This window comes from Urocampus carinirostris, chromosome 14 (genome assembly GCF_059441175.1).
Source record: "Urocampus carinirostris isolate Australia breed hairy pipefish chromosome 14, RoL_Ucar_1.0, whole genome shotgun sequence".
NCBI classification, from domain to species: Eukaryota; Metazoa; Chordata; class Actinopteri; order Syngnathiformes; family Syngnathidae; genus Urocampus; species Urocampus carinirostris.
This window is the reverse complement of record NC_142362.1, coordinates 4,045,916-4,072,427: the sequence shown is the minus strand read 5'-3', so window position 1 is coordinate 4,072,427 and position 26,512 is coordinate 4,045,916. Positions and strand designations below refer to the sequence as shown.

The window sequence follows — 26,512 nt, the reverse complement described above, 5'->3', positions numbered from 1 at the left end:
GGGAGGGGCCGCTAAAGGAAGGAACATTCAAGAGGAGGAGGCGTGCAAGGAGCCCGTCGTGGTCTCCTTGTCCAGGACCGATTCCTCCTCGGACACTCCCAACGCTTCCACTTTCCCTGGACCTCTCAGAGCATCCGTGTCATTCCCAGGATTATCTTCCAGGCTGCCCACAACAATGCATCAAGCCCATCCCCCCGCAGACCCCCAGGAGGAAAGACCTTTCACGGGGTAGACCGCTGTAGGTCGACCACATCTGGAGGTCTGGATCGTCTCAGGAGAAGGTCGGTCCAAATCTATTCCTTTGTAACCATAGGTTGTCTTTATCGTCATAGTATATGTGTGTGCATGTTTTTATATATCTAGTAAATAAATGGGGGGTTGGGCAAGATGACATCAGATGTTTATAGCGTCTGGTTCTGATTTACGGTCTGCGGCAGTGATTGGTTGGTTGACTCCAAAAATTTTCCGCCTCTTGTGATATACAATTAGAAAACACAGAAAAATGTAGCCATGATATGGAGATTGTTTTCATGAGCTTTTCAATACAGTCATGATTGTTCTGGCCATTCTCAGATGCTCTGTCTTTGGTTTGCACTATTTTACTGAAGGGTTTGACTGCTAAACTAAAACAGAGTGAAAATGAAAGTAAAAAGAGAAGCTTTGCCGGTAAATGATCTCTCCCAGCTGCACGAAAGGCATATTTTTGTCGGGTGTAGCAGCTTGTTTTTGTCATGTTCACCAAAAAGTGAACTGCACTTGTGTGCCTGCAATCTATTACCCTCAATCCCATATTGCTGTGAGAGACAGAACATGAGTTTATCAGTCCAAAAGGCCCTTTCTTGTTGGGTCTGAAGGCTATTTTTTGCTATTCTGTCTACCAAAAAGTGAACTGCACTCGTGCGGCCGTGATGCATTATCCTCAATCCCATATTGTTGTGAGGGGGAACGACAGAACATACTTTTATCAGGTCTGAAGGCCCTTTTATGTTGGGTCTGGGGGCTATTTTTTTGCTATTCTGTCAACCAAAAAGTGAACTTTACTCGTGCGGCTGTGATGCATTATCCTCAATCGCATACTGTTGTGAGGGGGGACCGACAGGACATACTTTTATCGGGCCTGAAGGCCCTTTTTTGTTGGGTTCGGGGCTATTTTTTGCCATTCTGTCTTCCAAAAAGTGAACTGCACTGGTGTAGCTGTGATGCAAAATCTTCAATCCCATATTGCTGTGAGGGGGGAACCGACAGAACAAACTTTTTTCAGGAATAATGGCCCTTTTATTGCTGGGTCTGACAGCTATTTTTTGCCATTCTGCCCACCAAATTTAAACTGCACTTGTGCAGCCGTGATCTATTATCCCTGAATGCCGATTGCTGCAAGCAGGGCCGGCAAAGAGCAAATTTGCTGCGCTTGACAGCTCTTTTTTTGGCTCTTATTTGCACTTAAAATGAACTGCACACATGCAGCCACGATCAATTATCTCTGACTCCAATTACTACAGAACCCAGAATTTTTTTTTGTTGGTAGGCGTGCAGTAGTGGCCCACCTTAAATGAAATGCACGGTACTTACTCATACAAGAAGTAAACACATTTACACATTTTATATATTGTTTTTTTTGTTTGTTTACTCTCAGTCTTTCTATTGTTTATTTTTTGCCAACTGGAGTGGAACCGTAACATCATTGTAGAACTACAATGATAATAAAGGTAATTCATATTCTCCATTATCCCCAGTTGACTACTACTGAGAGTAGAGGTCAAGAAAGCACATTAGTCATGCATCGCAGCTTTTTCTTTCATTCTTTCCACCTAGAATGAACAGCACCTGTGCGGCTGGAATCCATTATCCTCAGTCAACTATTGCTGTGTGCGGGGGCCGGCAGAGCGCATGATGAAAGTGGGGGTGCGGCTTGGCTACTTGTCAACACACAAGGAGTCTCAAAGGGCAGCACAGACCACAGACTATTGCAAACCACAGACTATTATGACATCATCCCCTGATCTAAAACCTACATGAGGGCAAGGAAAAACTCAAAACCTCAGTCAAGTCTAGTCATGTTTATTTGTATAGTCCTTAACCAGTAGGAGTCTCAAAGGGCTGCACAGACCACATACTACTGCAAACAACAGACTATTATGACACCATCCCCTGATCTACAACCTACACGAGGGCAAGGAAAAACTCAAAACCTCAGTCAAGTCTAGTCATGTTTATTTGTGTAGTCCTTAATCAGTAGGAGTCTCAAAGGGCTGCACAGACCACATACTACTGCAAACAACAGACTATTATGACACCATCCCCTGATCTAAAACCTACATGAGGGCGAGGAAAACCTCAAAACTTCAGTCAAGACTAGTCATGTTTATTTGAATAGCCCTTAATCACTAAGAGTCTCAAAAGGCTGCACAGACCACAGACTATTGCAAACTACAGACTATTATGACACCATCCCCTGATCTAAAACCTACATGAGGGCAAGGAAAAACTCCAAAACCTCAACATGAGGAAAATAAAGAAACCTTGAGAAGGGACCGCACATGAGGTCATCCCCCTTCCAGAATGACCCGGCTGCAACCGATGTTGCAATAACAAATAATACACAGATACTTCACAGATTTTGGCATACTGCTGGGGTTCTGGTCCCATTCACTCTAATAAACAATGTGTTACAGTGTTACAGAGGTTGGACCCCAAATGTCCAAATTACAAGCCAACAGGACAGTTACAAATCAAAGAAATGTCACCAAACTTGGCAGAATTACGAGAAAACATGAAACAGAACGCGATTGTTTCCCGGGCAAAGTCTTTAATCCTGTCTGGCGAGACATCTGGGTGACTTTGCATCGGTCAGACTACTTCCCCGAGGGCTTCACCATGATTCAGTTCGCCTCCAGAAAGCTGTCACTTAAATGCTTCTCCCTCCCTAAAAATAAAACACTTGTGATCTTATTTGCTCGTGACTGCTGCACAATCCGGACAACAACATCACAAAGAAGAGTGTCGAGGGGCAGAAATTGAGCTCTGCCATTAAAACCTAGCAAGAAATTTGTTTAAGCAACCAGGGGACAAAGACTTCTGTTCAAGAGGGTTGTAATTGAGGAGTGGGAGTGTTTTTGTGCTATACAAAGGGCAGTTCAATCTCTGTTGTTTCAGGACAGAGTTCAGAGGAAGTGATACCTTAGGGCGTGCACTCAGGAAAAAAACATTCTTTCCGAAGGGTATCGTCCTCTTTTAGCAGGGAAGAGGAGGAAGCAGTAGAGTAGACCTCCGGGATACAACATGAATGCATTCTGAGGTAGGGATCGCTATGTACCGTATTTTCCGCACTATAAGGTGCACCGGGTTATAGGGCGCACCCCCAAAAAATAGTTTTTGGTCCTATATTTTCCATACATAAGGCGCACCGGATTATAAGGCGCTACAATGGGAACGTTGACAAAACAGTCAGATAGTTCAGTCCAACTTATTACCCCCTTAACATTCCCAAAGCTTGCAAAGAAGCAAATACGTGTCGTAGACACGTGCGGATGCGGTGTCCCAACGATGTCACTCAAATGCATCGTTCCAAATATCATTCAGAAGGTTAAAGTCTTGGGATTCAAGAAATGCCAACCATTACTTAGTTTCTATTTTCTTTTTCACTGGCAACTGTGTGGACAGCAAAGTAAGAATTTTATTGTGCAGGGAAACGGGGTTCTTTACTGTGCATATGACAATAAATACTTTGAATTGAATTGAGTTTCAAAATAGACTCATCACAGAAACATCAAGATCGTTCTAAAACAAGATACCGGGAAAATATAAAGCCGCATAGCTCACCTAAGTTCTCTTGCAGCCATCACGTTCAATAGTGATACGTAACCATGGTGAGTGTAGTAAATCCAGGAGAGTAAAAGATTTACAAATACAGAATAGTAAAAAATGTTTTCTCTATGCCGTAGTGCAACCCAACGTGTGATTCACATTCATCTTTTTCGGCCAATTGCAGGCTTTGTTTCGCCCCTTTAGCCTATGCGAGCTTGTAAATGATAAAAAGGATCCGCCCTCTTTACCTCCGAATAACTTTAGCCAATAGTGACCGATTCAAATGATGATTGACACATTGGTTAGGAAATGAAACGCCGGTATATAAATCCCAGCATACACCGCGAACGACTTCGCCTTCGGGGGAAAATCTAGTCAGCGGCTGCTTGCCTTAGTTGCAAGACTTTGCGACTTAATATTGATCCATATATAAGGCGCACTGTATTATTAGGCACATGGTCAGCTTTTGAAAAAAATAAAGGCTTTTGGGTGCGCCTTATAGAGCGGAAAATACGGTAATTGCCTTATAGGCTCCAACCCACCGCTTCTCCAGATAAAAATATTAAAATAAGAAAATAGGGTGTAGGAGTCACATGGGGACTTGAGACTTAGTGACTTGGACTCGAGTCGACTCGAGTCGCTGTTTTTATGACTTGTGACTTGACTTGGACTTGGCAATCTAAGACTCGGGACTTGACTTGTGACATGACTTGCCCAAGAAAAAAATACTTGGGACTTACTTGGGACTTGAAGGTGAAGACTTGAGACTTACTTGAGACTTGCACATGTGTGACTTGGTCCCATGTCTGGGAGTCACTAATCATAAGTTATGTACATGCATATGACGTTTTATTTATCTTGGTGTGACCTGACTTGAGCTGGTCAAGTGGAGCAGCAGGTGGATGCAGGGGGGGAAGAGAGCATATTCAATTTAGCGCTGATTCCTTTCACTGGCAAGTATTGTCATGCCCCTAGATCAATGTTTTTCAACGTTTTTTGAGCCAGGGCACGTTTTTTTTACATTGGAAAAATTTTGCAGCACACCACTGACCAAAATGACACTGAACAGTATGTTTAATTACAATATAATTTATAACCCCTCAGTTTCTACAGCACAGACACTTGACAATGACATAATATTTGCAGGAAATTATTCATAAATGTTTCATTAAACTTAAAATTTTAAAAAGTGACATTGGATAATTTCTCATGGCACACTAGTGGGCCGCGGCACAGTGGTTGAAAATCACTGCCCTAGATGATTTCATGCTATCTTCTTATTTAAAAAAAATAATCCATATATTTTTTTGGTTCGACTGTATTTCTTAACTAGAGAATCTATTCGTGTGCTTTCTTGGTATTTCTTGATAAATGCAACCTTCCTTTCCATGGTTGTCATGTTTCAAGTTGGGGGCGGCAGTAGCTCAGGAGGTAGGGCGCTCGTCTTGGGAACAAGGGATCCCAGTTTGAATCCCGGCCTGTCCGTGTTACATGTCGAAGTGTCCTTGGGTAAGACACTGAACCCCTAATACCCCCAATAAGCAGGTTAGCGTCTTACATGGCTGCAATACAAGGCCGCTATTGGGAAATGTGAAGCACCCTGTAAATCGCTTTGGGAAGTCATTGACTTGAAAAGCGCTATAGAAATGCAAATCATTTCACATTTCATTGTTTTTGCATCTCCCATTAGCATCACTGAGAGTTTTGGGACAAAAAGCGACTAAATACATGACGGAAAAACACAGTTATTGTAATCCAGTTATCCTATTCAAAACACACAAGATTCCGAACTGAACGTGGAGAAAGGCATTGTGGGAGGTAGTTCAGCCAATTGCATATCAGCCTTTACATAATGTCATGACGCAAACCAATAGCAGACCAGCATAGTATATGACGTCGACCAATAGCAGACAAGCATCTTAGAGAAGGAACAACAAATACACACACGTTTTTGGGCACACAAAATAATCTGTTGTTGATGTGGTATGGAGGGGGAAATGCTGTAAAGTGGGGCCTAAAATCATCTTATGCCACACTGTAAAAACAATAAAACTGTATTTGCTTTTGATGAAAAGCTAAGTCTGGTTTAAAATGAGGTTTTATAACAAAACAGTTTTCCAGTTCCTGGAATTATCTAATGACTTTTGCTCTGTTTCAGCAGTCACTTTCCATTGGCATGATTTGAGGGCTGACAAGATGGAGTCACGAGGTCCTCGTGAGTACCGAGTCCACGTGAGTCCCTGAGAATGGCACAATAGTGACAAATTCTGGCCCTCCAGGTCTTCAGGAGGACCCTGACATCGGGATCATGATGGCAGGGTCGACTTTGAGGAAAGTCAAGTCCCGTACGTGGAAAAAGCAGAGACATTTCCGACTCCTGGAGGACGGTCTGAGTATCTTGTACAAATCCGGATGGGTGGGAAAAGGCCACACCACCTGTAAGTTCCCAACGCCTTTCCATATCCAATCGACTGTTAATCCTTGCGACCGGTGTTCCCTCTAAGCTGCAATCGCGCACTGCTCGCACATTCTCGGCGCACAAGAAAATCTAGCCAGCGCACAAAAATGGGGGCTCAAAATTACTAATTAAGAAGCGACTCAAGTCAAAGTTACAGTGCATGAAGGTCAAAATACACGGGTTCCCCTGACGTTGTGTCCTAAATGCGGTATTTTGAAGTCGAGTCGAAGTCGAACGAAGTTGAGTAAAGTTAGTAGAGTTTGTCGAGAACCGGCTTCTTCGGCCCGGCTCACTAAAAGGAACCGGCTCTTTCGGGTCCTCAACGGCTCTTCGGGTAGTTTTTGCTTCTTTAATCCCAACATGACCAAATATTATGTAAAATGATGCACAAAATGACCTAAAGAAATGGGGGAATGGAAAAAAAAAAAGAAAAAAATACCAACATGAAAAAGTAGTGAAAAGCTGAGAAAAAAAGAAACAAAAGGAAAAGAAAAAAAAGAAAAAATTTAGGAAAAAAGCCAGAAAAAAAAGAAAAGAAAGAAACGTAGGAAAAAAGTAAATAGAGAACAAAAAGAAAAAAGTAACCGCTCGGAAAAAATAAACACAATGAGATTTTTTTTAAAGGAATTAAAAAAAAAAGTAGAAAAAAACACGGAAAAAATAAGAAAAAGTTTGTGTTACATTCAAATAATTTCCAATTATATCAAGTAAATCTTGTTGCCAATATTGTACTTCCACTAAAAAATGTGATTAAGTACAGTTCTGTATCTTACAACCGACTCAATAAGCCCCCAAAAATGTTAATATTGTGCGACAAAATATATCAGGAAATAAAAAGAAATGGATATCTTGTGAAAGAATTGTAAAAACAAATGACGTTTGTAGGCCATTGTACAATAGTCAATTCATTCAAAAGCTAAATTACTTTTGTATTGCTAGAAAAATGATGTGAAGTTTTGGACATGTTTAAATGATTTAGTTGCCACACTTGGGATTATGGTTGCTCACTGTTGTTTCAAGCGCTGCTCACCGACTTTGTGTGAACGCTCACACCCGTAAGGAAAATGACAGGGAACATTTTTTGCAACCCCTTTCTAGTTTCGGTCACCGAGGTGGAGGCGGTGCGCGAGGGTCACCACTCGGAGGTCTTGCAGAGCATCAGAGACGAGTTCCCGGCCGACCTCTGTTTCACCTTGGTGTTTCACGGTCGTCAGGGAAACCTGGACCTCGTGGCAGAGTCCCCGGGGGAATCTCAGGCCTGGATACGAGGATTCCGCAAACTCATTCACAGAGCTCAAACGATGGACGAAAAACAGAAACTGGATCAGTATCCTTAGCATTTCTTTTTAAAGGTGAGGAGATCCGGTTCTCACTCCTTTACCGCGATTTAATGCCAACTAGAACTGCTAGAAATTAGCCAACTAGCCCCAGCTCGCAGCAATACTCAATCGGGGATAATGGAGTGCAGCCTTGTGGGTGTTGTTTATTTGAGAGTGAAAGAATAGAAAAGCCATCACACATGATACTAAATTGCTCTTTCAGACCCTGCTCTCCTCAATAGTCAACTGGGGATAGTGGATTGCGGGCGAAACAGTGCAGTTCAGTTCAAGGTACACTTCAGCAGTCCAAAACGAAAACAAATGCGTTTTGCTAGTCTATGCTCTAAACTAGGGGTCTCCAACCATTTTCAAGCTACGTTTTGTTACCTATTAGCGCAAAAGGCACCTAATTTAATTTGGATTTCTAAAATAACAACTTATCGTGTACTAATTACTACATTCTTACCAGGTTAATTATTGGAAGAAGAAAGTGAGAGAGAGAGAAAAAAGATGGTAAGATGAGAAAAAGAGCTACTGAGAGTGAAAAAGAAAGGGAAAGAGCGAGCGAATGAGAGACAGAGAAAGAAAAAAAGGGATAGTAAGAGAGATGGGAAAAAGAGCGACAGAGAGAGAGTAAAAGAGAAAGAGAGAGAAAGAAAGAGCAAGTGAGAGAGAGGAAGAGAGAAAAGACACAGAGAGAGGGCAAAGAGAGAAAACAAGAGGAATAGAGAAAGAAAGAATGAGAGAGAAAAGGATGAGAGAGAGAGAGAGAGAGAAAGGACACAGAGAGAGGGGGCAAAGAGAGAAAACAAGAGGACGAGAGAAATAGAGAATGAGAGAGAAAAGGATGAGAGAGACAGGAAAAGAAAGGGACAAAGAAAGGGAGAAAGGAAGAGAGAGAATGTGAAGAAGAGAGGAAAAAAGATCAAGAAAGAATAAAGAATGAGAGAGAAGGGAGAATGAGAGGGAGAGAAAGAAAGAGGAAGAGAGAGAAAACAAGAGGAAGAAAGTAATAGAGAGAGAAAAGGGAGAATGAGAGGGAGATAGAGAAAGGGAGAACAAAAGAGAGACAGAGAGGTGTAAAGGAGAAAGAAAGAAAGGGAAAGAGGTATAAAAGGGAGAATGACAAAGAGACAGAACTAGAGAAAGAGAAAGCCATAAAACTAAAAAAGACAGAAAAAGAGAGAAGAACAATTGAGAAAAGGAAACATGAGAGAAAGAAAGAAGGAAAAAACTACAGAAAAGTAGGAAGTGGTGTTAAAAAAATCACAATGACCCAGCACTGGTGAGCTGGTTTTGGCAGCTGTCCTCAGGGGCAACCTGGTGGAGACCCCTAATCTCAGCAATAGTCAAATGGGGATAACGGAGCGCGGCCGCAACCATGCATTCCATTCTAGGCGGCCCTTTTCGGCAAAAGTGCCCTCTACTTTTAAACATGATCAAAGTTCCTTGACCGTCCTCTCAGATGGATCCAGGACTGGTTTCACAGAGCTGACAAAAACAAAGACGGGAAAATGAACTTCAGAGAAGTGCGGACGCTGCTGAAGATGATGAACGTGGAGATGAACGAAGAACACGCGCTCTATCTCTTCACGGTATGACGCGTTCAGAATTACTCTTCCAAAAAAAGTACCGTATTTTCCGCACTATAGGGCGCACCGGGTTATAGGGCGCACCCCCAAAAAATAGTTTTTGGTCCTATATTTTCCATACACAAGGCGCACCGGATTATAGGGCGCTACAATGGAAACGTGGACAAAACAGTCAGATAGTTCAGTCCAACTTATTACCCCCTTAACATTCTGAAAGCCTGCAAAGAAGCAAATACGTGTCTCAGACATACACAGAAACAGTGTCCGTACGATGTCACTCAAATGCATCGTTCCAAATATCATTCGGAAGGTTAAAGTCTTGGGATTCAAGAAATGCCAACCATTCCTTAGTTTCTATTTTCTTTTTCGCTCGCAACTTTACTGTGCATATGACAATAAACACTTGGAATTGAGTTTAATTTTAAAAAAGACCCATCACAAACATCGAGATCATTCTGAAACAAGATACTGGGAAAATATATAGCCGGAGTAGCTCACCGAAGTCGTTGCGTTCAATAATAATGTGCAACCATGGTCCTCTTATATCCGTGAGTGTAGTAAATCAAGGAGAGTAAAATATTTACAAATACAGAATGGTAAAACATGTTTGCTCTATGCCGTAGACAACCGAACTTGCTATTCACATTCATCTTTTTCGGCCAATTGCAGGCTTTGTTTTGCCCCTTTAGCCTATGCCAGCCTGTAAATGATCAAAAGGATCCGCCCCCTTTACCTCCGAATAACTTTAGCCAATAGTGATCGATTCACATGATGATTGACACATTGGCTGGGAAATGAAACACCGGCATATGTATCCCAGCATGCATTGCGGACCACATCGCCTACGAGGAAAAATCTAGTCGGCGGCTGCTTGCCTTTGTTGCGAGACCTTGCGACTTAATATTGATCCATATATAAGGCGCACTGTATTATAAGGCGCATGGTCAGTTTTTGAAAAAATAAAGGCTTTTAGGTGCGCCTTATAGTGCGAAAAATACGGTACTCCATCTACCGTTCGATTTCCAGATGGCTGACCAATCGCAGAGCGGATCACTGGAACTGGAGCAGTTCGTCCTCTTCTACAAGATGTTGACCCAGAGGGACGAAGTGTGGAGAGTGTTCCAGGACTACTCTGGAGATGGAGAGACGTTAATGCTGGAGGAACTGGAGAGCTTTCTGAACGTGGAGCAGCAAGAGGGGGAAGGCAGTGCCGAGCATGCCAGGGAGCTGATGGAGCGCCATAAACCGTCGGGAAAAGGTTCGGACGAATGGCGGACTTCATGTTCTTTCGCTGGTTTACCCCTGCCGTATCATACGGATTCCCTGCCCATCTCTTAGAACGCGTCCAAACATCCCACTATCCTTTCACAACACCTCTCCACTCATTCCTATCACCAACAAGAGCTCTAGCTCTGATATCAATGGAAATCCTAAAAATAAGAAAAAGCACCTCAAAATCAATCCAGAAACACATAAGGAACCAAAGCAGCGGATTTTAGGGGAGTCCAGAGAGCAGGGCATTACAATGATCCAAACTAGAGTCAGTAAAAGCATGCATGATCACTTCTGTGTTGGGTTGGAAGAGAAATGGGCAGACTATGCCTACATTATTCAAATGACTAAAAATAAAAATTAAAATTTAGGCAATAAAACTGCTAAAAACTAGTAAATGAAGCGATTCAAATACCAATGTGATTTGATACCTCCCACCCAGATCCATTATCACACGTGCTGCTGAATTTTGCACCTTTGACTTGTGATATTCTTTTTGGGGACCGCGTCATAATATTTCTGTATTTTTGTAATATATTTCTAGTAATTCAGTAATTCTATTTTGGTAGTATTTACTGTAGTTTCTTTAAATATTTTTGGTGGTAATTTTACAGTTGTATTTTTATGGTAGAATCTTTGTAGTATATCTGTAGTATATGTATAGTATTACTTTACCTTTATTTTCTAGTATTTCTACAGTAATATTGTTGCAACATTTTTGTAATAGTAGTTTTGTATTGTAGTATTACTGTAGTAGTAGTATTTAAAAATCAAGAAAATAATACAGTATATGATATTGACTGGGTTGGCGCGTGTGTGGCACAGTTCTGAGGTCATGGGATCAAACCTTCCTGAGTGGAGTTTGCATGTTCTCCTCTCTCTCTCTCTCTATATATATATATATATATATAAAGGCACGGCAGATGAGTGGTTTGCACATCCGCGGCACAGTTCTGAGGTCACTGGATCAAATCCAGCTATCAGCCTTCCTGTGCGGAGTTTGCATGTTCTCCCCGTGCATGCGTGGGTTTCCTCCGCGCACTCCGTTTTCCTCCCACATTGCAGAAACATGCATGTCAGGTTAATTGGCCGGTTCAAATTGTCCCTGGGTGTGAATGGGCGAGCGAGTTGTCTGTCCCTGTGTGCCCTGCGATTGGCTGGCAACCGGTTCAGAGTGTCCCCTGCCCACTGCCCAAAGATGGCTGGGATGGGCTCCAGCACCCCCGCAACCCTACTGAGGATAAGCGGTGCAGATAACAGATGGATAATATTGACAGACAGTCTCTCTTTTTGTGCAGGCAAGATCCAGAACAGCATGTCCTTCGACGGCTTCCAAAGATACCTGTGCTCCCCGGAAGCCTCCATTTTCAAAGCGGACCGTCTTGGTCTTTATCAGGACATGAGCCAGCCACTCACCCACTATTTCATCTCCTCCTCGCACAACACCTACCTGATGGAGGACCAGTTACGAGGCATGAGCAGCCTGGAGGCCTACATCCAGTAAGATCTAAATGCTCCATGCTCCACCCTGAGATAGTGAAGAAAAAACATCAGTTTAGGGTCATTATTGAAGATACACCAGACCACCACTGGGGCTGTGACATTTCAGTAATCCACAGGTGTCACACAGGCGGCCCGCGGGCCAGATCAGGCCCGCTAAGGGATTGAATCCGGCCCAGGAGACCACACTCAGAGAAGTGCAAGAGAAAAACAAGCTGCAGGTTGAAATAGGTCAACTTGATGTTGCCAAAGAAAGGTGCCTTGAACAAAAACACTGTACTTTATGCTCTCTCTCTCTCTCTTTATCCCGCTCGCTTTTTGCTCTCTCTCTCATTTTCCCCTTTCTCGTTTTCCCCTCTCGCTCTTTTCTCTCTCTCGCTCTTGATTACTATTCCCTTTCTTTCTCTCGCGCTTGTTTCTCTCTCTTCCGCTCGCTTTATTCTCTATCTCTTACTCTCTCTGGCTTTTTGCTCTCTCTCTCTTTTGTTCTCACTTTTCACGCTATCTCTATTTCTTCTCTCTCTCGCTTTTTGTCCCTTCTCTCTCTCTCTCTCTTGCTTTTTGCTCTTTCTCTCTCTCTCTTGATTTTTGCTCTTTTTCTCTCTATCTCTTGCTTTTTTTCTCTCTCTCTCTTGCTTGTTGCTCTTTCTCTCTCTCTCTCTTGCTTTTGGCTCTTTCTCTCTCTCTCTTGCTTTTTGATCTTTCTCTCTTGCTTTTTGCTCTTTCTCTCTCTCTCTCTCTTGCTATTTGCTCTTTCTCTCTCTCTTGCTCGCTTTTTGCTTTCTCTCTCTCCCCTTTTCTCCCACTCTGTCTCTTTCACTCTCAGTGCCTCTCTTTTTCTCTTCCTTTGTTGCTCCTTGTCTCTTTCTCTCTGTCTTTTAACCTCTTTTGCTCTAACTTCCTTTTTTCCTTTTTTTTCTCTTTCTCTCTTCATACCCTTCGTGCTTTTTCTCCTTTCTCTCCTTCTGTCTTTCCATTTCTCTTTGGATTTCTTTCTTCCTCTCCCTTTCTTTTCCCCCATCTCTCACGACTTTTTATCTTTTGTTTCTCACGCTCTCTCCCTCTCTTTTTCTTTCTTTGTCCCGCCCTCTCTCCTTTTACCTCCCTCTTTCTCTAATTTCTTTATCTCTCTTTTTCTTTCTCTTGAATCTACTCGTCCGGCCCCCGACAGATTGTTTGTTCTATCGTGTGGCCCCCCGAGTTAAAATGAGTTTGACACCCCTGCAGTAATCTGTACTGTCATTTTCATGATGCTGTGATTTTACGGATTTTGTGCTATTTTGAGCTTTGGCAATCTATGATCTACTATTTTTTGGGGTCAATGGGCTGCTATAAACTGACATGAATTCTGCCATTCTGCTTCATCGATGCCCCAGGACGTCCTAAGATGTTGACCATTAGCCAACAGGCATCTCTCAGAAGTAACCTGTCATACGCAGAAACACCACAAAGTTTGATTAGAAGATTTTGGGCACGTAAAATTGTCGTTAATGTCATATAGTGGGAGATAATTCACAGGGAGGGGCCAAAAAACATCATAATCTAGACCAGGGGTGTCAAACTAATTTTAACTCAGGGGCCACAAGATAGAACAAACATTCTCTCGGGGGCTAGACTAGTGGATTAGAGAAAAAAAGAGAAGGTGAAAATGAGAGAGAGAGAGAGAGAGAGAGAGAGGAAGAGAGAAGGGGAATGCAAGAGAGAGAGAGCAGAGAGCAAGAGGGGAAAGCGAGAGAGAGCGAGAGAGAGAGAGCAAAAAGTATGAGAGAGAGAGAGAGAGAGCAAAAAATGAGAGAGAGAAGCATGAGAGAGAGAAAAGCGAGAAAGAAAGAGAGCGAAAAGCCAGAACAAGAAAGCGAGAGAAAGAGAGAGAGAGAGCGAGAGAGAAAAAGAGAGAAGGGGGAAGCAAGAGAGAGGGGAAAGCGAGCGAGAGAGAGAGCAAAAAGTGCGAGAGAGAGAGAAAGAGCAAAAAGCAAGAGAGAGAGAAGAAAGAGAGAGTGAAAAGTGAGAGCGAAAGAAAGAGAGCAAAAAGCCAGAGCGAGTGAAAGAGGTAGAGCATAAAGCGAGCGCAAGAGAGAGAGAAAAGCGAGAGAGAGAGAAAGCGAATAGCAATCGAGAGTGAAAGAAGAGAGAGAGAGAGAGGGGAAAACGAGAGAGAGAGAGAGGGGAAAGCGAGAGAGAGAGCAAAAAGTGAGAGAGAGAACATAAAGCGAGCACAAGAGAGAGAGAAAAGCGAGAGAGAGAGAAAGCAAATAACAATCGAGATTGAGAGAGAGCGAGAGGTGAAATCGAGAAAGGGGAAAGTGAGAGAGAGAGCAAAAAGCGAGAGAGAGAGAAAGCGAATAGCAATTGAGAGAGAGAGTAGACAGCGAGAGGGGAAAGCAAGAGAGAGAGGGAAAAGTGAGAGAGAGAGAGAGAGAGAGAGAGAGCAAAAAGCGAGAGAAAGAGAGCATAAAGCGAGCGCAAGAGAGAGAAAAGCGAGAGAGAGAGAGAAATCGAATAGCAATCGAGAGCGAGAGAGAGAAGAGAGCGAAAGGGGAAAGAGAGAGAGAGAGAGAGTGAGAGGGGGGAAAGTGAGAGAGAGAGAGCAAAAAGCGGGACAGAGAGAGAGCATAAAGCGAGAGCAATAGAGAGAAAAAAGCGAAAGAGAGAAAAAGCAAAAAGCGCGCGCGAGAGAGAGAGAAATACAAGTACAGCATTAGTGAGACACAGCCTGGCTTTGGCAACATCAAGTGGACCTATTTCAACCTGCAGCTCATTTTTCTCTTGCGCTTCCCTGAGCGTGATCTCGCGGGCCGGATTAGATCCCTCCGCGGGCCTTCGCGGCCTGTTTGACACCTGCGTTCTAGACCGTAACGTGAAAACAGTGTCTCCTCTACTTGCCCAAAACCAAAGCTCATTTCTCTCACTTCCTTTTCAAATTTCCCTTTCTAACTCTTGCAAAAACACACAGGGCCCTTAAAAGAGGTTGTCGTTGCGTAGAAGTGGACTGCTGGGATGGAAACGACGGGGAGCCCGTGGTTTATCACGGCCACACGCTCACGTCCAAGATCTTTTTCAAGGACATCATCCAAACACTGAAAGAATACGCCTTTGCGGTGGGTCCCCAAAATATGGCCCGGCCTGGAAAAGTTCCGGTGTTATGCCGAGAAATGCATCCCCTAGCTACTATAACCACTTTTACCTCGTTTTATCTCACTTTTATATCACTTTTCGGGAATGTAATGGCGACCACTTAGTCTTTCACTTGTTGGGGATTTAATCGATCAGTAATGCACACCCAGGGTTGGGTGGGGTTACTTTAACTTAATTACTTTCAATTCCTTTTGGATTACTCCAATACCAAATATGCTAATAAAAGACAAAAGAAACGAAATAGGAATAAAATGAGTAAATTTTGTGCAGGCTTGGGGAGTAACGGAACACATGGAACGGCAAAAAGGATGTTGGCAAGCTGTTTGGATTTATTTTCATTTTGTTTCTGTCACATTTGATGTTCGTTTTGCCGGAGATCAAAGCCAGGAGAGAAAGCTTACCGCGTGTTGTGAGTCATCATTTGATTCATATTTAGTTTCTTTTGTCTTTTATTAGCATATTTGGTATTGGAGTCATCCAAAAGTCATTGAAAGTAATCCAGTTAAAGTAACCCTACCCAACCCTGGTTTTGCCGGAGATCAAAGAGATCAAAGCCAGGAAAGAAAGCTTACCACATGTTGTGAGTCAACATTTTATTCATATTTACTTTCTTTTGTCTTTTATTAGCATATTTGGTATTGGAGTCATCCAAAAGTAATTGAAAGTAATCCAGTTAAAAGTAACCCTACCCAACCCTGGTTTTGCCGGAGATCAAAGCCAGGAGAGAAAGCTTACCACGTGCTGTGAGTCATCATTTTATTCTTTTGTCTTTTATTAGCATATTTGGTATTGGAGTAATCCAAAAGTAATTGAAAGTAATCCAGTTAAAAGTAACCCTACCCAACCCTGGTTTTGCCGGAGATCCAAGAGATCAAAGCCAGGAGAGAAAGCTTACCACGTGTTGTGAGTCATCATTTGATTCCTATTTAGTTTCTTTTGTCTTTTATTAGCATATTTGGTATTGGAGTCATCCAAAAGTCATTGAAAGTAATCCAGTTAAAGTAACCCTACCCAACCCTGAAAGTGAGATAAAACGAGGTAAGTAGTGATAGTAGCGAGGGGATGCAAATCTCGGCAGGGATGCATTTCTCGGCATAACACCGGCTGTGTTAAATGTCCGCCTCTGCCTTTCGATAGACTTCGGACTTCCCGGTTATCTTGTCCCTGGAGAATCACTGCGGTGTGGAGCAGCAGACCGTGATGGCCCGCCATCTCAGCACCATTTTGGGTGACACCTTGCTCAGTAACGTACTAGACGGACATATCGACCCGCAGTTTCTACCCTCACCGCAGGTTGGTTGAAGTCTATTATATTCAGAGTTCGTACACTTTTTCATGGCCAAATTCAAGCACCCTCAAGCCCAATTTGTACATTTTTCCAGTACAGTAGAAACCTCGGTTTTCGAACGCCTCTCAGTTCGAACAAATCTGATTCCGACCCAAAATTTCGAGAAATTCTTGCTTCGCTGTTCGGTCAAAAAAAATTGGAGTTGGCACGCCGGTAATGCGTGAGTGCGTACGCTAGGGTGGGATGCTGAGCGGCGTACGGGTGTAGTTATTGCGTGCGGACAAGCTTCGTTTTGCTTTCGCTTTTAATATAGGTGTACGAAGTGTTTTAGCCCCTATTTATGCCTCCAAAGAAAGTCAGTGCAAGCAGCAAAGTTGCTACAGGTGAAAAAAGAAAAGTAGTGCGTACAACTATTGCATTTAAGAAACAAATAATAGCAAAATATGAAGGAGGTGTGCGAGTGTCTGATCTTGCTAGGAAATACAGCATGCACCTGCTGCTGACCACCACAATGGTAAGAAATCCTATTCATAATTCTTTTCTTTATCCTTTTTTTTATTTTTATACGTTCATGTTAGCGTATGCTTTCGTACGGACGATTACGATAACGCGAACATGCGATTAGCCTGGGTTAGCTTTAAGTTTACGTTAAACATTCAAGGTAAACATTGAGGGTGTTGGAACGGAGCCCAACATTGAGGGTGTTAGAACGGAGCTCCCTTTCCAATGAACCGCTCACCACTTGTTGTGGAGACCCGGGTGCTAAATGACTTGTAAACGACCTGATTTTTTTATTTTTACACGTTCATATTAGCGTAATCTTTTGTACAGAAGATTACGATAACGCGGACGTACATTTAGCCTGGGTTAGCTTTGTGTTTACGTTAAACATTCAAGCTAAACATTCAAGGTGTTGGAACGGATTAAAACGATTGACATTATTTTGAATGGGAAAAATGATTTCGGTGATCGAACAAATCGGTTTTCGAACAGGGTTCTGGAACGGATTATGGTCGAGAACCGAGGTTCCACTGTACCTACAAAGGAGGAATTCCAACACCTATCAAAATAACGTGTTTTTCTTAACTGATGACTAAAATAGTCGCCATCTTGCTGGTAACACAAATTTTGTGCTATTTTGAGCTTTGTCTATCTATGATATATATTTTTATATCAATGGGTTGCTATAAACCGACATGAATTCTGCCATTCTGCTTCATCAATGCACGTTCATGCACTTTTACAAACACTATCCATCTATATCTATATACCTTGGTCACACCCCTCAAGAGGGGTGACCAACAGCAAGACAAACACATACAATAACAGAGAAAATAAAAAAGGGAAAAAAATAGCAAAAAACACAAACATTTTTGGGACCATGGCCAACCCAAATGCCCAAACACCCAAACAAGTTAAGCACCTCGGCACCCCAGTCGGTCATGCTTTCGTACCTCCAGATGAAAAGGGGCCCCAGAAAGCGGCCATGTCACAACACACTCTTCTGTTCAACAGCAGGGCACAACAGCTTTCGCTGGTTTACCCCTGCCGCATCATACGGATGCCATGCCCATCCCTTAGAACACGTCTAAACATCCCACTATCGTTTACAACACCTGTCCACTCATTCCTTTCACCAACAAACACTGAAAGGGCTTTATAGGTGTTGGGTAATAATGGAGTTCAATACCGAAGACAAAAAAAGAATGTATTATATGTATAAAAAGCAGAAAAAATAGCCAAATTTGTACTCATTTTAATAAATGGAAGAAGTGCATTCAAGGCTGATATTTTGCATTTTGTTTTACTCATTTGAATTGATTTTTTATGCAAGTTTTTCAGAGAATCTATATCTTAATTCGTTAATAGAATTGTAACTGTTTTTTTTTTTTGCATTTTATCATTTGTTTATTTATTTTGGCTGGCAACGAGTTCAGGGTGTCCCCTGCCCACTGCCCGATGATTGCTGGGATGGGCTCCAGCACCCCCGCGACCCTACTTAGGATAAGCGGTGCAGCTAATGAGATGAGAGATCATTTATTTATAGCACTGAAGACTTATTTTTTATCTTACGATTTTGCGTTTTTAGGGATTTTTTGTGGTTGTTCGACTTTAAATTTGTTCAGTGTATCAAAAGCTAAACATTTTTGGGATTACACAGTTTTTTTGTAGCTCTGATCTATATTTCGGATGTTTTTCGGGGGATCCCAGAAATGACTAACTGCTATATAATTTGGCAGATAATGTTTTATTACTATTGATACCATATTACTTAAAGAACAAAAATCTGATGATCGATCGACCTCTACTACAAACTATTCACACATGGTTTTCTCCTCTCGATCCAGGACCTCAAAAAAAAGGTTTTGCTAAAAGCCAAGAAAATATGTGGTGCTCAAGGGTCCATAGATGGGACGATTACAGATGAGGCTAGTGACGAGGAAGAGATGTGCAATGGCCAAGGTGCAGAAGACCTCAAAGCTGAAAACCAACACGAGAAGGTAGAAGCGACTGTTATTCTGAGACTGTTTGCCGTCCCGTTTGCCAGGCGATTGTCTAACTTTGCGAATCGCACCTCATTAGGCTCAGAAACCCAAGTCCAAACTGTCCCGAGAGCTTTCTGACCTGGTGGTTTATTGCAAGAGCGTCCACTTCCGTGGTTTCAAAGGCAGTCCTTCACACGTCAAAAGCAACGAGATGTCTTCTTTTTCTGAGTCCAAAGCCAAGAGGCTCGCCAAGGAAGCGGGTAACGGCACATCATTAAGCCGTGTTTTGGTTATCCGTGCGCAACAACTGGCTTACTTTTCTACAGGAACGGACTTTGTGCGACATAACGTTAAACAGCTGAGCAGGGTTTACCCCAGTGGTCTCAGAACTGACTCTTCAAACTATAACCCTCAGGATTTGTGGAACGTGGGATGCCAGATAGGTGAGGACACAATCTCGGTTTCAATTGTGCTCACTCCTAAACCATAATTATCTTTCCCTTTCCCATTAGTGGCTCTGAACTTCCAGACAGCAGGTCTGGAGATGGACCTCAACGACGGGTTGTTTAGACAGAACGCTCGATCCGGTTACGTGCTCAAACCGAGCTTCTTGAGGGACAGTCATTCGACGTTCAACCCGGAGAAACCCCAAGAGCTGCCGGGATTCAAACCCATGCGTTTGTCAATCCAGGTTAATATCTATTTGAACACCCAAAAGAGGAAAGATTCATATCAACCATCTGTAGAGAAAATACTGTACATGAGGTCCTCGTAAACTCAGAACTTGGAGATAGCAGAGAATTCTGGCTTGAGAATGGTAAATCAGAGGGAATTATTACACTAAAGTCAATACCTAATACTGGCTTGGCACTACTTCGCAAAGGGTTGAATCAAGTCATGTTTATTTGTGACGCACTTAATCACAAAGAGTCTCAAAGGGCTGCACAGACCACAGACTATGGCAAACCACAGACTATTGTGACACCATCCCCTGATCTAAAACCTACATGAGGGCAAATAATACACATATTATCAACATAAAATATAGGCTATTCATATGTTATGGAGTAGAAGTGTGTTTTAAGCTTAGATTTAAACATTTCCACTGAGGTTGCAGATCGAATCTCAGGGGAAAGAGCATTCCACAGCACCGGGGCCCAAATGGAGAATGCTCTCCAACCGGTGGATTTCTTCTTGGCTCTTGGGATCACTAGTAGATCAGTATTTTCAGAGCGAAGGCTCCGACCGGAACATAGGGGGAAATTAAATCTGAAAGATATGAGGGAGCAAGTCCATGCATGATTTTGTATAAGACCAACTGAACCTTAAAATCACATCTTAAGCTAAGAGAGAGCCAATGCAGGTTAGCCAAAATCGGGGTCATGTGATTCAACTTTCTTGTCCTAGTTAAAAGCCTCGCTGCAGCATTTTGTACCAGCTGAAGGCTCTTGATTTTGGACTTTGGGAGACCGGAGAGTAGTGTATTAAAGTCATCGAGACGGGAGGTAACAAACGCGTGAATTATAATCTCCGCATCCGACTGAGACAGCATAGGGCGAATTTTAAATGGAAAGCTGTTCTAATAATATTCTTAACGTGTGTTCGAAAGAAAAGATCAGGGTCAGATAAGACACCTAAATTTTTGACATTCGTCAATGTTTTGGGTTCTGGTCCACATTAACCTCGATAAACGGGCGATTACAGTACCCGGTTATGAGACTTTCCATCGGCTTTGTATCGTCATTCAGGTGATAAGTGGGCAGCAGCTACCCAAGGTGAACCAAAAAGAGGGCTCCATAGTGGACCCTTTGGTCAGGGTGGAGGTTTACGGAGTACCACTGGACCAGGCTAAGGAGGAGACCAGCCACATCAACAACAACGGTACAACACAGTTGTGATGGTCTGAATTGCCAAACAAGAAAACCAAAAAGATGTATTTCCCTGCAGGATTTAATCCCGTATGGAACCAGACTTTGAATTTTGTCGTCAATACTCCCGAGCTGGCCCTAGTCCGCTTCGAAGTGGAGGATTACGACAAGACGTCCAAAAACGACTTCATCGGACAATACACGCTGCCGTTCTCGTGCATCCAAACGGGTGAGTGGCGTTTTTTTGAAAAAGAAATAAGTTTTTTTTTTTCAAACATTCAGCTAAAAACTTCATTTCTCTTGCAGGGTATCGTCACATTCATCTGCTTTCAAGAGATGGGACACCCATCCCTCCTGCATCCCTTTTTGTGAATATCAGTGTTTCCAAACTCTCATGAACAACTGAAACCGGTTCTCAGGAACAGAACATCCTAACAAATATTCAGGGTTGGGTAGGGTTACTTTAACTGGATTACTTTCAATTACTTTTGGATTACTCCAATACCAAATATGCTAATAAAAGACAAAAGAAACTAAATATGAATAAAATGATGACTCACAAAACGTGGTAAGCTTTCTCTCCTGGCTTTGATCTCCGGCAAAACTAACATAAGTTGCGACAGAAACCAAATGAAAATAAATCCAAACAGCTTGCCAACATCATTTTTGCCGTTCCATGTATTCCGTTACTCCCCAAGCCTGCACATAATTTAGTCATTTTATTCATATTTAGTTTATTTTGTCTTTTATTAGCATATTGGGTATTGGAGTAATCTAAAAGTAATTGAAAGTAATCAAGTTAAAGTAACCCTACCCAACCCTGCAAATATTGTATCTCGTGATTAACTGCCTTACTAATTATTCCATTAACAAGCCAGCCTTGTTCCAAAAGTTCGCATTTAAATGGTCAGCATTTATATAGCGCATTTCAAGTCAATGAAGACCTCCCAAAGCGCTTTACAATGTGCTTCACACTTACCCATTCACACACACACCACTAGGGAGTCAGCCATGCAAGGCGCCTACCTGCTTAATGGGGCCATTAGGGGTTCAGTGTCTTGCCCAAGGACATTTTGACATATAACACGGTGGAGCCGGGAATCGAACCTGCGACCTCTTGATCCCAAGACGAGCGCGCATTTCACTTTTTTATTGTACATGATCCATTTTGAAACCTTTTTTGTACATTAGAGGAACAAAACCAACTCCATTGCATATGTTTTTGTATACAGACAGAAAAATATATTGAAACATTGTGAAAATGTTAAGCCTAAAAGGACAGTGTGTATATTTTGACCACTAGATGTCGCTCTTTTGTGTAGCGCAATTAATAACGGGCATAAAAAGCTCAAGGAAAAATGCAAACTATGCCTACTTAAGCGAAAACAAATTGCACTATTTTCATTCTCATTTTTTGCTCAATTTTTTTCAATAACTCATAGCAGCAAGATTACCAAATATTAGGTAAGATCCTTCTTTGAGATATGGAAAATAGATAAAAATGTCTCCACCCACGAGTATTAAAAATGCACTTTTATTTAATAGATCAGGGGTCTCCAACCTTTTTCAAGCTGAGAGCTACTTTTTGTTAATAATTAGCGCAAAGGGAACCCAGTTTGATATGAATTTATAAAATAGCAAATTATCATGTGATTACTATGTTGTTACTATGTTATTACCTGATTAATAATTGGAAGCGGGATTAAATACACTGTAGGATCTAAGAAGCAGACCACTGACGTGTGGGAGAGCTATAAATTGGCTAACGGTAGGAAAAATATCAGGCAAAGACTAGTTAAGTTTTTAACCAGCTCCAGCGGGGAGAGTAGCGAAAGGACAAGAAACTGACTCGTCCACACTCAATCATTCTGGGTCACCCCCCGTCTGCCTCTGCGTTTTATTGAAACCACAAGACATGGAAAAGTACTGGTATGTTGAGACAAAGACAAAGGATATCCCCATTGGAAAAGTACCGACACCTTTAAACAAAGACAGGAAGATTAAGAGACGGCCAAAACGGACATCAACTGATTAGAAATACACACCTTGACCAAATACATTTAAGCCTACTTTACATAGACTCTGTTAATGTGAATTTCCCTTCGGGGATGAATAAAGTATCTATCTATCTATCTTAACCACCCAAAAAAATCCTTTTACAAGAAAAATCACAACACCCCTGCACTGGTGAGCTATTTTTAGGACAGGTCCGCGGCAACCTCAGCTGTTATTAGTACCACGGTGGAGATCCCTGTGATAAATAATATATTTTTTGCTTATAATTTTAACCAATCTTTTTTTCTACCACTAGGAGGCAAAAAATAATACACACTGACCCTTTAAAGCATTATTTCATTCATGTCACTCACCAAATTCCACAGAGTACCGTGCCTGTTTGTTCCATTGCTGCGTCCCATGTGTTTACAAGTTGTGTACGTACGTTGCTTGCCAGAAGCATGGATTTACACTGTATATGGATGGAAACAACTGCAGCAGAAATTTAAATGAAAATGTCCCTCAGAAATCAACCAATACACATAAGGCTTTTAGCCAGTAAGCCGGGGTTAATGTGTCAATTCGTCTCTGTATTACTTGTCCCATAGTGCTTTGCGATACAAAATCCCGGATGTGAGATACAATGATTGGTTCCTACTTCGCAGTAAATTCACTTAATTGTTTATAGAACGGATTAAACATGAAAATCGAGGGAATATCATATAACTATATATGCAAGATTACAGATCTCTATGACACTACGATGGCCTTATTTAAGCATTTAAAAATATCTGACGAAAACATCATAGTTAAAAGCTTCGCAATTAAAGCTAAGTTCTAAACTACTACATGCAAATTTGCACGTCATGGTTTTGCTATATGCAAATTGTATTCTATGCATTCAAAATGTGTTGTTCTAATGCTGTACTGTTCATTTGTTTTCTGTCAAAATATATACGCAAAATGTTTATTGACTGACTCCAGTTTTTTTAAAGGAGAAACTTTAGCAGAAGACTTTGAAAATCGGTTTTAACCGTGATATGACATGAAAGCCCTGGTAAGCAGAACATAGTGAGGAACACTCACCCAATGAAATTGCTCTGGGTGCTTTGCTGGAGTTTGAGGGTGTTTACATTTTGTTCTGTGGGTTTTCAGTATAAAGTGTCTCAACAGTGAACATACATTGTTCAATGAGCGTCCATATAAAAGATTCTTAAGCAATGTACAGCCAAAACAGGGTCTGTTGGTGTGACACCTTGACTGTAAACTATAGTTAAGAGTGTGCCCTATATACCCAATACCCATTTAGTGTTCCCCGAATTTCCTTGTGCTAAAATTGGCTTCACATGTGGTAATACAGTAAATTATTGCCCAAGTTGAATTTGATCTCTGAGCCACATGTACTCATTAAAAGAGCCATAAATTGCTTGTGAGCAATGTTCCCTCTAAGCTGCACAGCGCACAAGAAAATCTAGCCAGCGCACAAAAATCAGGGCTCGAAATTGCTAATTAAGCAGCAAATTAAGTCAAAGTTACAGTGCATGAAGGTAAAAATACATGGGTTCCCCTGTGTTCTAAATGCGGTATTTTGAAGTCAATCTCGAAGTCGAACGAAGTTGAGTAAAGTCGGTAGAGTTTTTCGAGAACGGGCTTCTTTGGCTCAGCTCACTAAAGAGAACCGGCTCTTTTGGGTCCCAAACGGCTCTTCAGGTTGTTTTTGCTTCTTTCATCCCTATATGACCAAATATTATGTAAAATTATGCACAAAATGACTTAAAGGAAGTGGGAATAGAACAAAAAAGAAAAAATACCAAAAATACCAAGCTGAGAAAAAAATAAACAAAAGGAAGAGAAAAAAGAAGGAAAAATTCATTCAAAGAAAAGAAAAGAAAAAAACAAAGTAAAAAAAGTAAATAGAGAATAAAAAGACAAAGGTAACAGCTAGGAAAAAATAAACACAATGAGATTTTTTTTAAAGGAATTAAAAAAAACAGGGAAAAAGAAGAAAAGGTTTGTGTTGCATTCAAATAATTTCCAATTATACTAAGTCAATCTCCACTAAAGAAAGTGATTAAATACAGTTCTGTATCTTACAACCGACTCAATAAGCCCCCCAAAATGTTAATATTATGCGACAAAATATATCAGGAAATAAAAAGAAATGGATATCTTGTGAAAGAATTGTAAGAACAAACGAGGTTTGTAGGCCGTCAATTCATTCAAAAGTGAAAAATAATTTCGCATCGTCGGAAACTCCGCAAAATGTAACGTGATGTCAAGTTTTGGCCATGTGTGATAATGACTCAGTTGCCACACTTGGGATTGCCGTTGCTCACTGTCGTTTCAAGCGTTGCTCACCGACTTTGTGTGAACGCTCAGACCCGTAAGGAAAATTACAGGGAACATTGCTTGTGAGCCATCGGTTCTCGACCCCTGACATAGCGCATGTATGCATACCAGGAGGCTTTAAACAGGACTCGTTTCTGACTCCAATAGAAATCAAAAAATGAAATCAAAAATTGTAACCTTCGGTGGCCTTCAACTCACAGTTTGCCCGTGTTGTTCAGGATCAAGATCTTGCGTCTCCTTTGTCTCTTTATTGTTCAGCGTTCCTTGCATAGCCTCCTTCAGGGTAAGACCGACAGCATCCAAGTCCTTCACAACCCCCTTCTCTACCGACATCCCCGGGTGATGCTTCCGCATATGTTTAACCACCTGAAACTTCTGCTTGGCCCGATAGGGACAGTGAGAACATGCAAACGCCAGCTGGCCGGTGTGCGACAGGTAATGGTGCCTGAGGCCGGCCGGCCAGCGGAATTCTTTGTGACAGACCCCGCAAGTGTACGGCAACTGGTCCGCATGTTGGCGTTGGTGGGTCTTCAGGATGAAGCTGGTCTTGAAGGATTTGCCGCATTTCTCGCAGACGTAAGCTCGAACGTCGCAGTGCTGCGTGGTCCGGTGGACACTGAGGGCATCCGCTCGGTTGGTGCGGTATTCGCATTGGTCGCAGGCGTGCCGCTTCTCTCCTACACATAAAATACGGTTATTAAAACCCTTATCTTCTCTGTTCCTTTATCTTCTTGGTTTCTTTTATCCTCACTGAGAATATGTGAACCTGGAGTGCCATGCCCAATTTTGTTGTCACAATGTTTACCCATTTTGTAACAATGACAATAAAGGTATATTCTATTCTATTCTATACCCAAACGACACTTGTTTTAGCCAGTGGTCCTTTGGGTATTTCACGGTTTTCTAATACAGTAGAGACCAGGTGAGGGCAACTATTTGAGATTGGGGGCTGCATGGGGGTTCAAAAATTTGGCCAATTTCTTTCTTTTTCCCCTTTTATCCCAACATCTACATGTGGTACTTGTTCATATTTATTTCTAGATAGATTTGTTTCATCAAATTGGTTTGGAAACACTCGTAATTGTAGAAAATAATATATAAAGTCCCCGTTTTAAGCATTACCGTAGATGCGTTTAAAAAAACAAAAACATTATTGTAGTATTTCTGCACTCGGATCTTCATAGTATTTTTGTTGCATTACTGTAGTTTTACTTTTGTTGTCATGATTACCGATATGCATCACCTGTGCCCGCTCCTTTAGCGCCAACTGCCTCGGACTCTGATTAGCTCCCTGTCCCTATTTGAACCCACTCCTATCTGTCCCCTTTTGTCAGTCCGTCTGCGAACCTCAGTTAACACTAGGCAAGCCTTTTTTCGACCCTGACTCCCACCTGTTTTTGCTCCCGTTTGTCCCCCGGCTTTGACCCGTTTTTTGATCCTGACCAC

General features: G+C 42.0%; 2 protein-coding genes across 3 annotated transcripts in view; one reads left to right on the top strand and one right to left on the bottom strand.

The window, feature by feature from the left end:
* plcd4b (phospholipase C, delta 4b) lies at positions 1 to 23,691 on the top strand. Of its 2 annotated transcripts, XM_088353642.1 has the most exons (17): positions 1 to 281; positions 5,966 to 6,019; positions 6,084 to 6,242; positions 7,361 to 7,589; positions 9,047 to 9,176; positions 10,200 to 10,431; positions 11,744 to 11,945; positions 14,899 to 15,043; positions 16,218 to 16,373; positions 18,717 to 18,869; positions 18,952 to 19,114; positions 19,181 to 19,297; positions 19,367 to 19,545; positions 20,603 to 20,735; positions 20,802 to 20,951; positions 21,029 to 21,153; positions 21,537 to 23,691. In XM_088353642.1, the coding sequence occupies exons 2-16, from the start codon at positions 6,001 to 6,003 to the stop codon at positions 21,118 to 21,120; spliced, it is 2,259 nt and encodes a 752-aa protein (XP_088209768.1). In that variant the 5' UTR covers positions 1 to 281; positions 5,966 to 6,000; the 3' UTR covers positions 21,121 to 21,153; positions 21,537 to 23,691. The 2 variants fall into 2 exon arrangements, with proteins under 2 accessions (XP_088209768.1, XP_088209767.1); XM_088353641.1 differs by having other exon boundaries at positions 21,029 to 23,691.
* Positions 21,858 to 26,512, bottom strand: part of znf142 (zinc finger protein 142) — a 20,865-nt gene continuing 16,210 nt past the window's right edge. The window contains exon 9 of the mRNA XM_088353640.1: positions 21,858 to 25,743. Coding sequence (XP_088209766.1) covers positions 25,256 to 25,743 — 488 coding nt within the window. The 3' untranslated portion in view covers positions 21,858 to 25,255. The remainder of the gene's footprint in view (positions 25,744 to 26,512) is intronic.

What these genes read in the sequence shown, in the direction of transcription:
- plcd4b (XM_088353642.1), top strand. An exon ending in AGTTTCTACCCTCACCGCAG is followed by an intron (nt 16,374 to 18,716) that starts GTTGGTTGAAGT and finishes CTCTCGATCCAG; the next exon opens with GACCTCAAAAAAAAGGTTTT. An exon ending in CAGCCACATCAACAACAACG is followed by an intron (nt 20,736 to 20,801) that starts GTACAACACAGT and finishes ATTTCCCTGCAG; the next exon opens with GATTTAATCCCGTATGGAAC.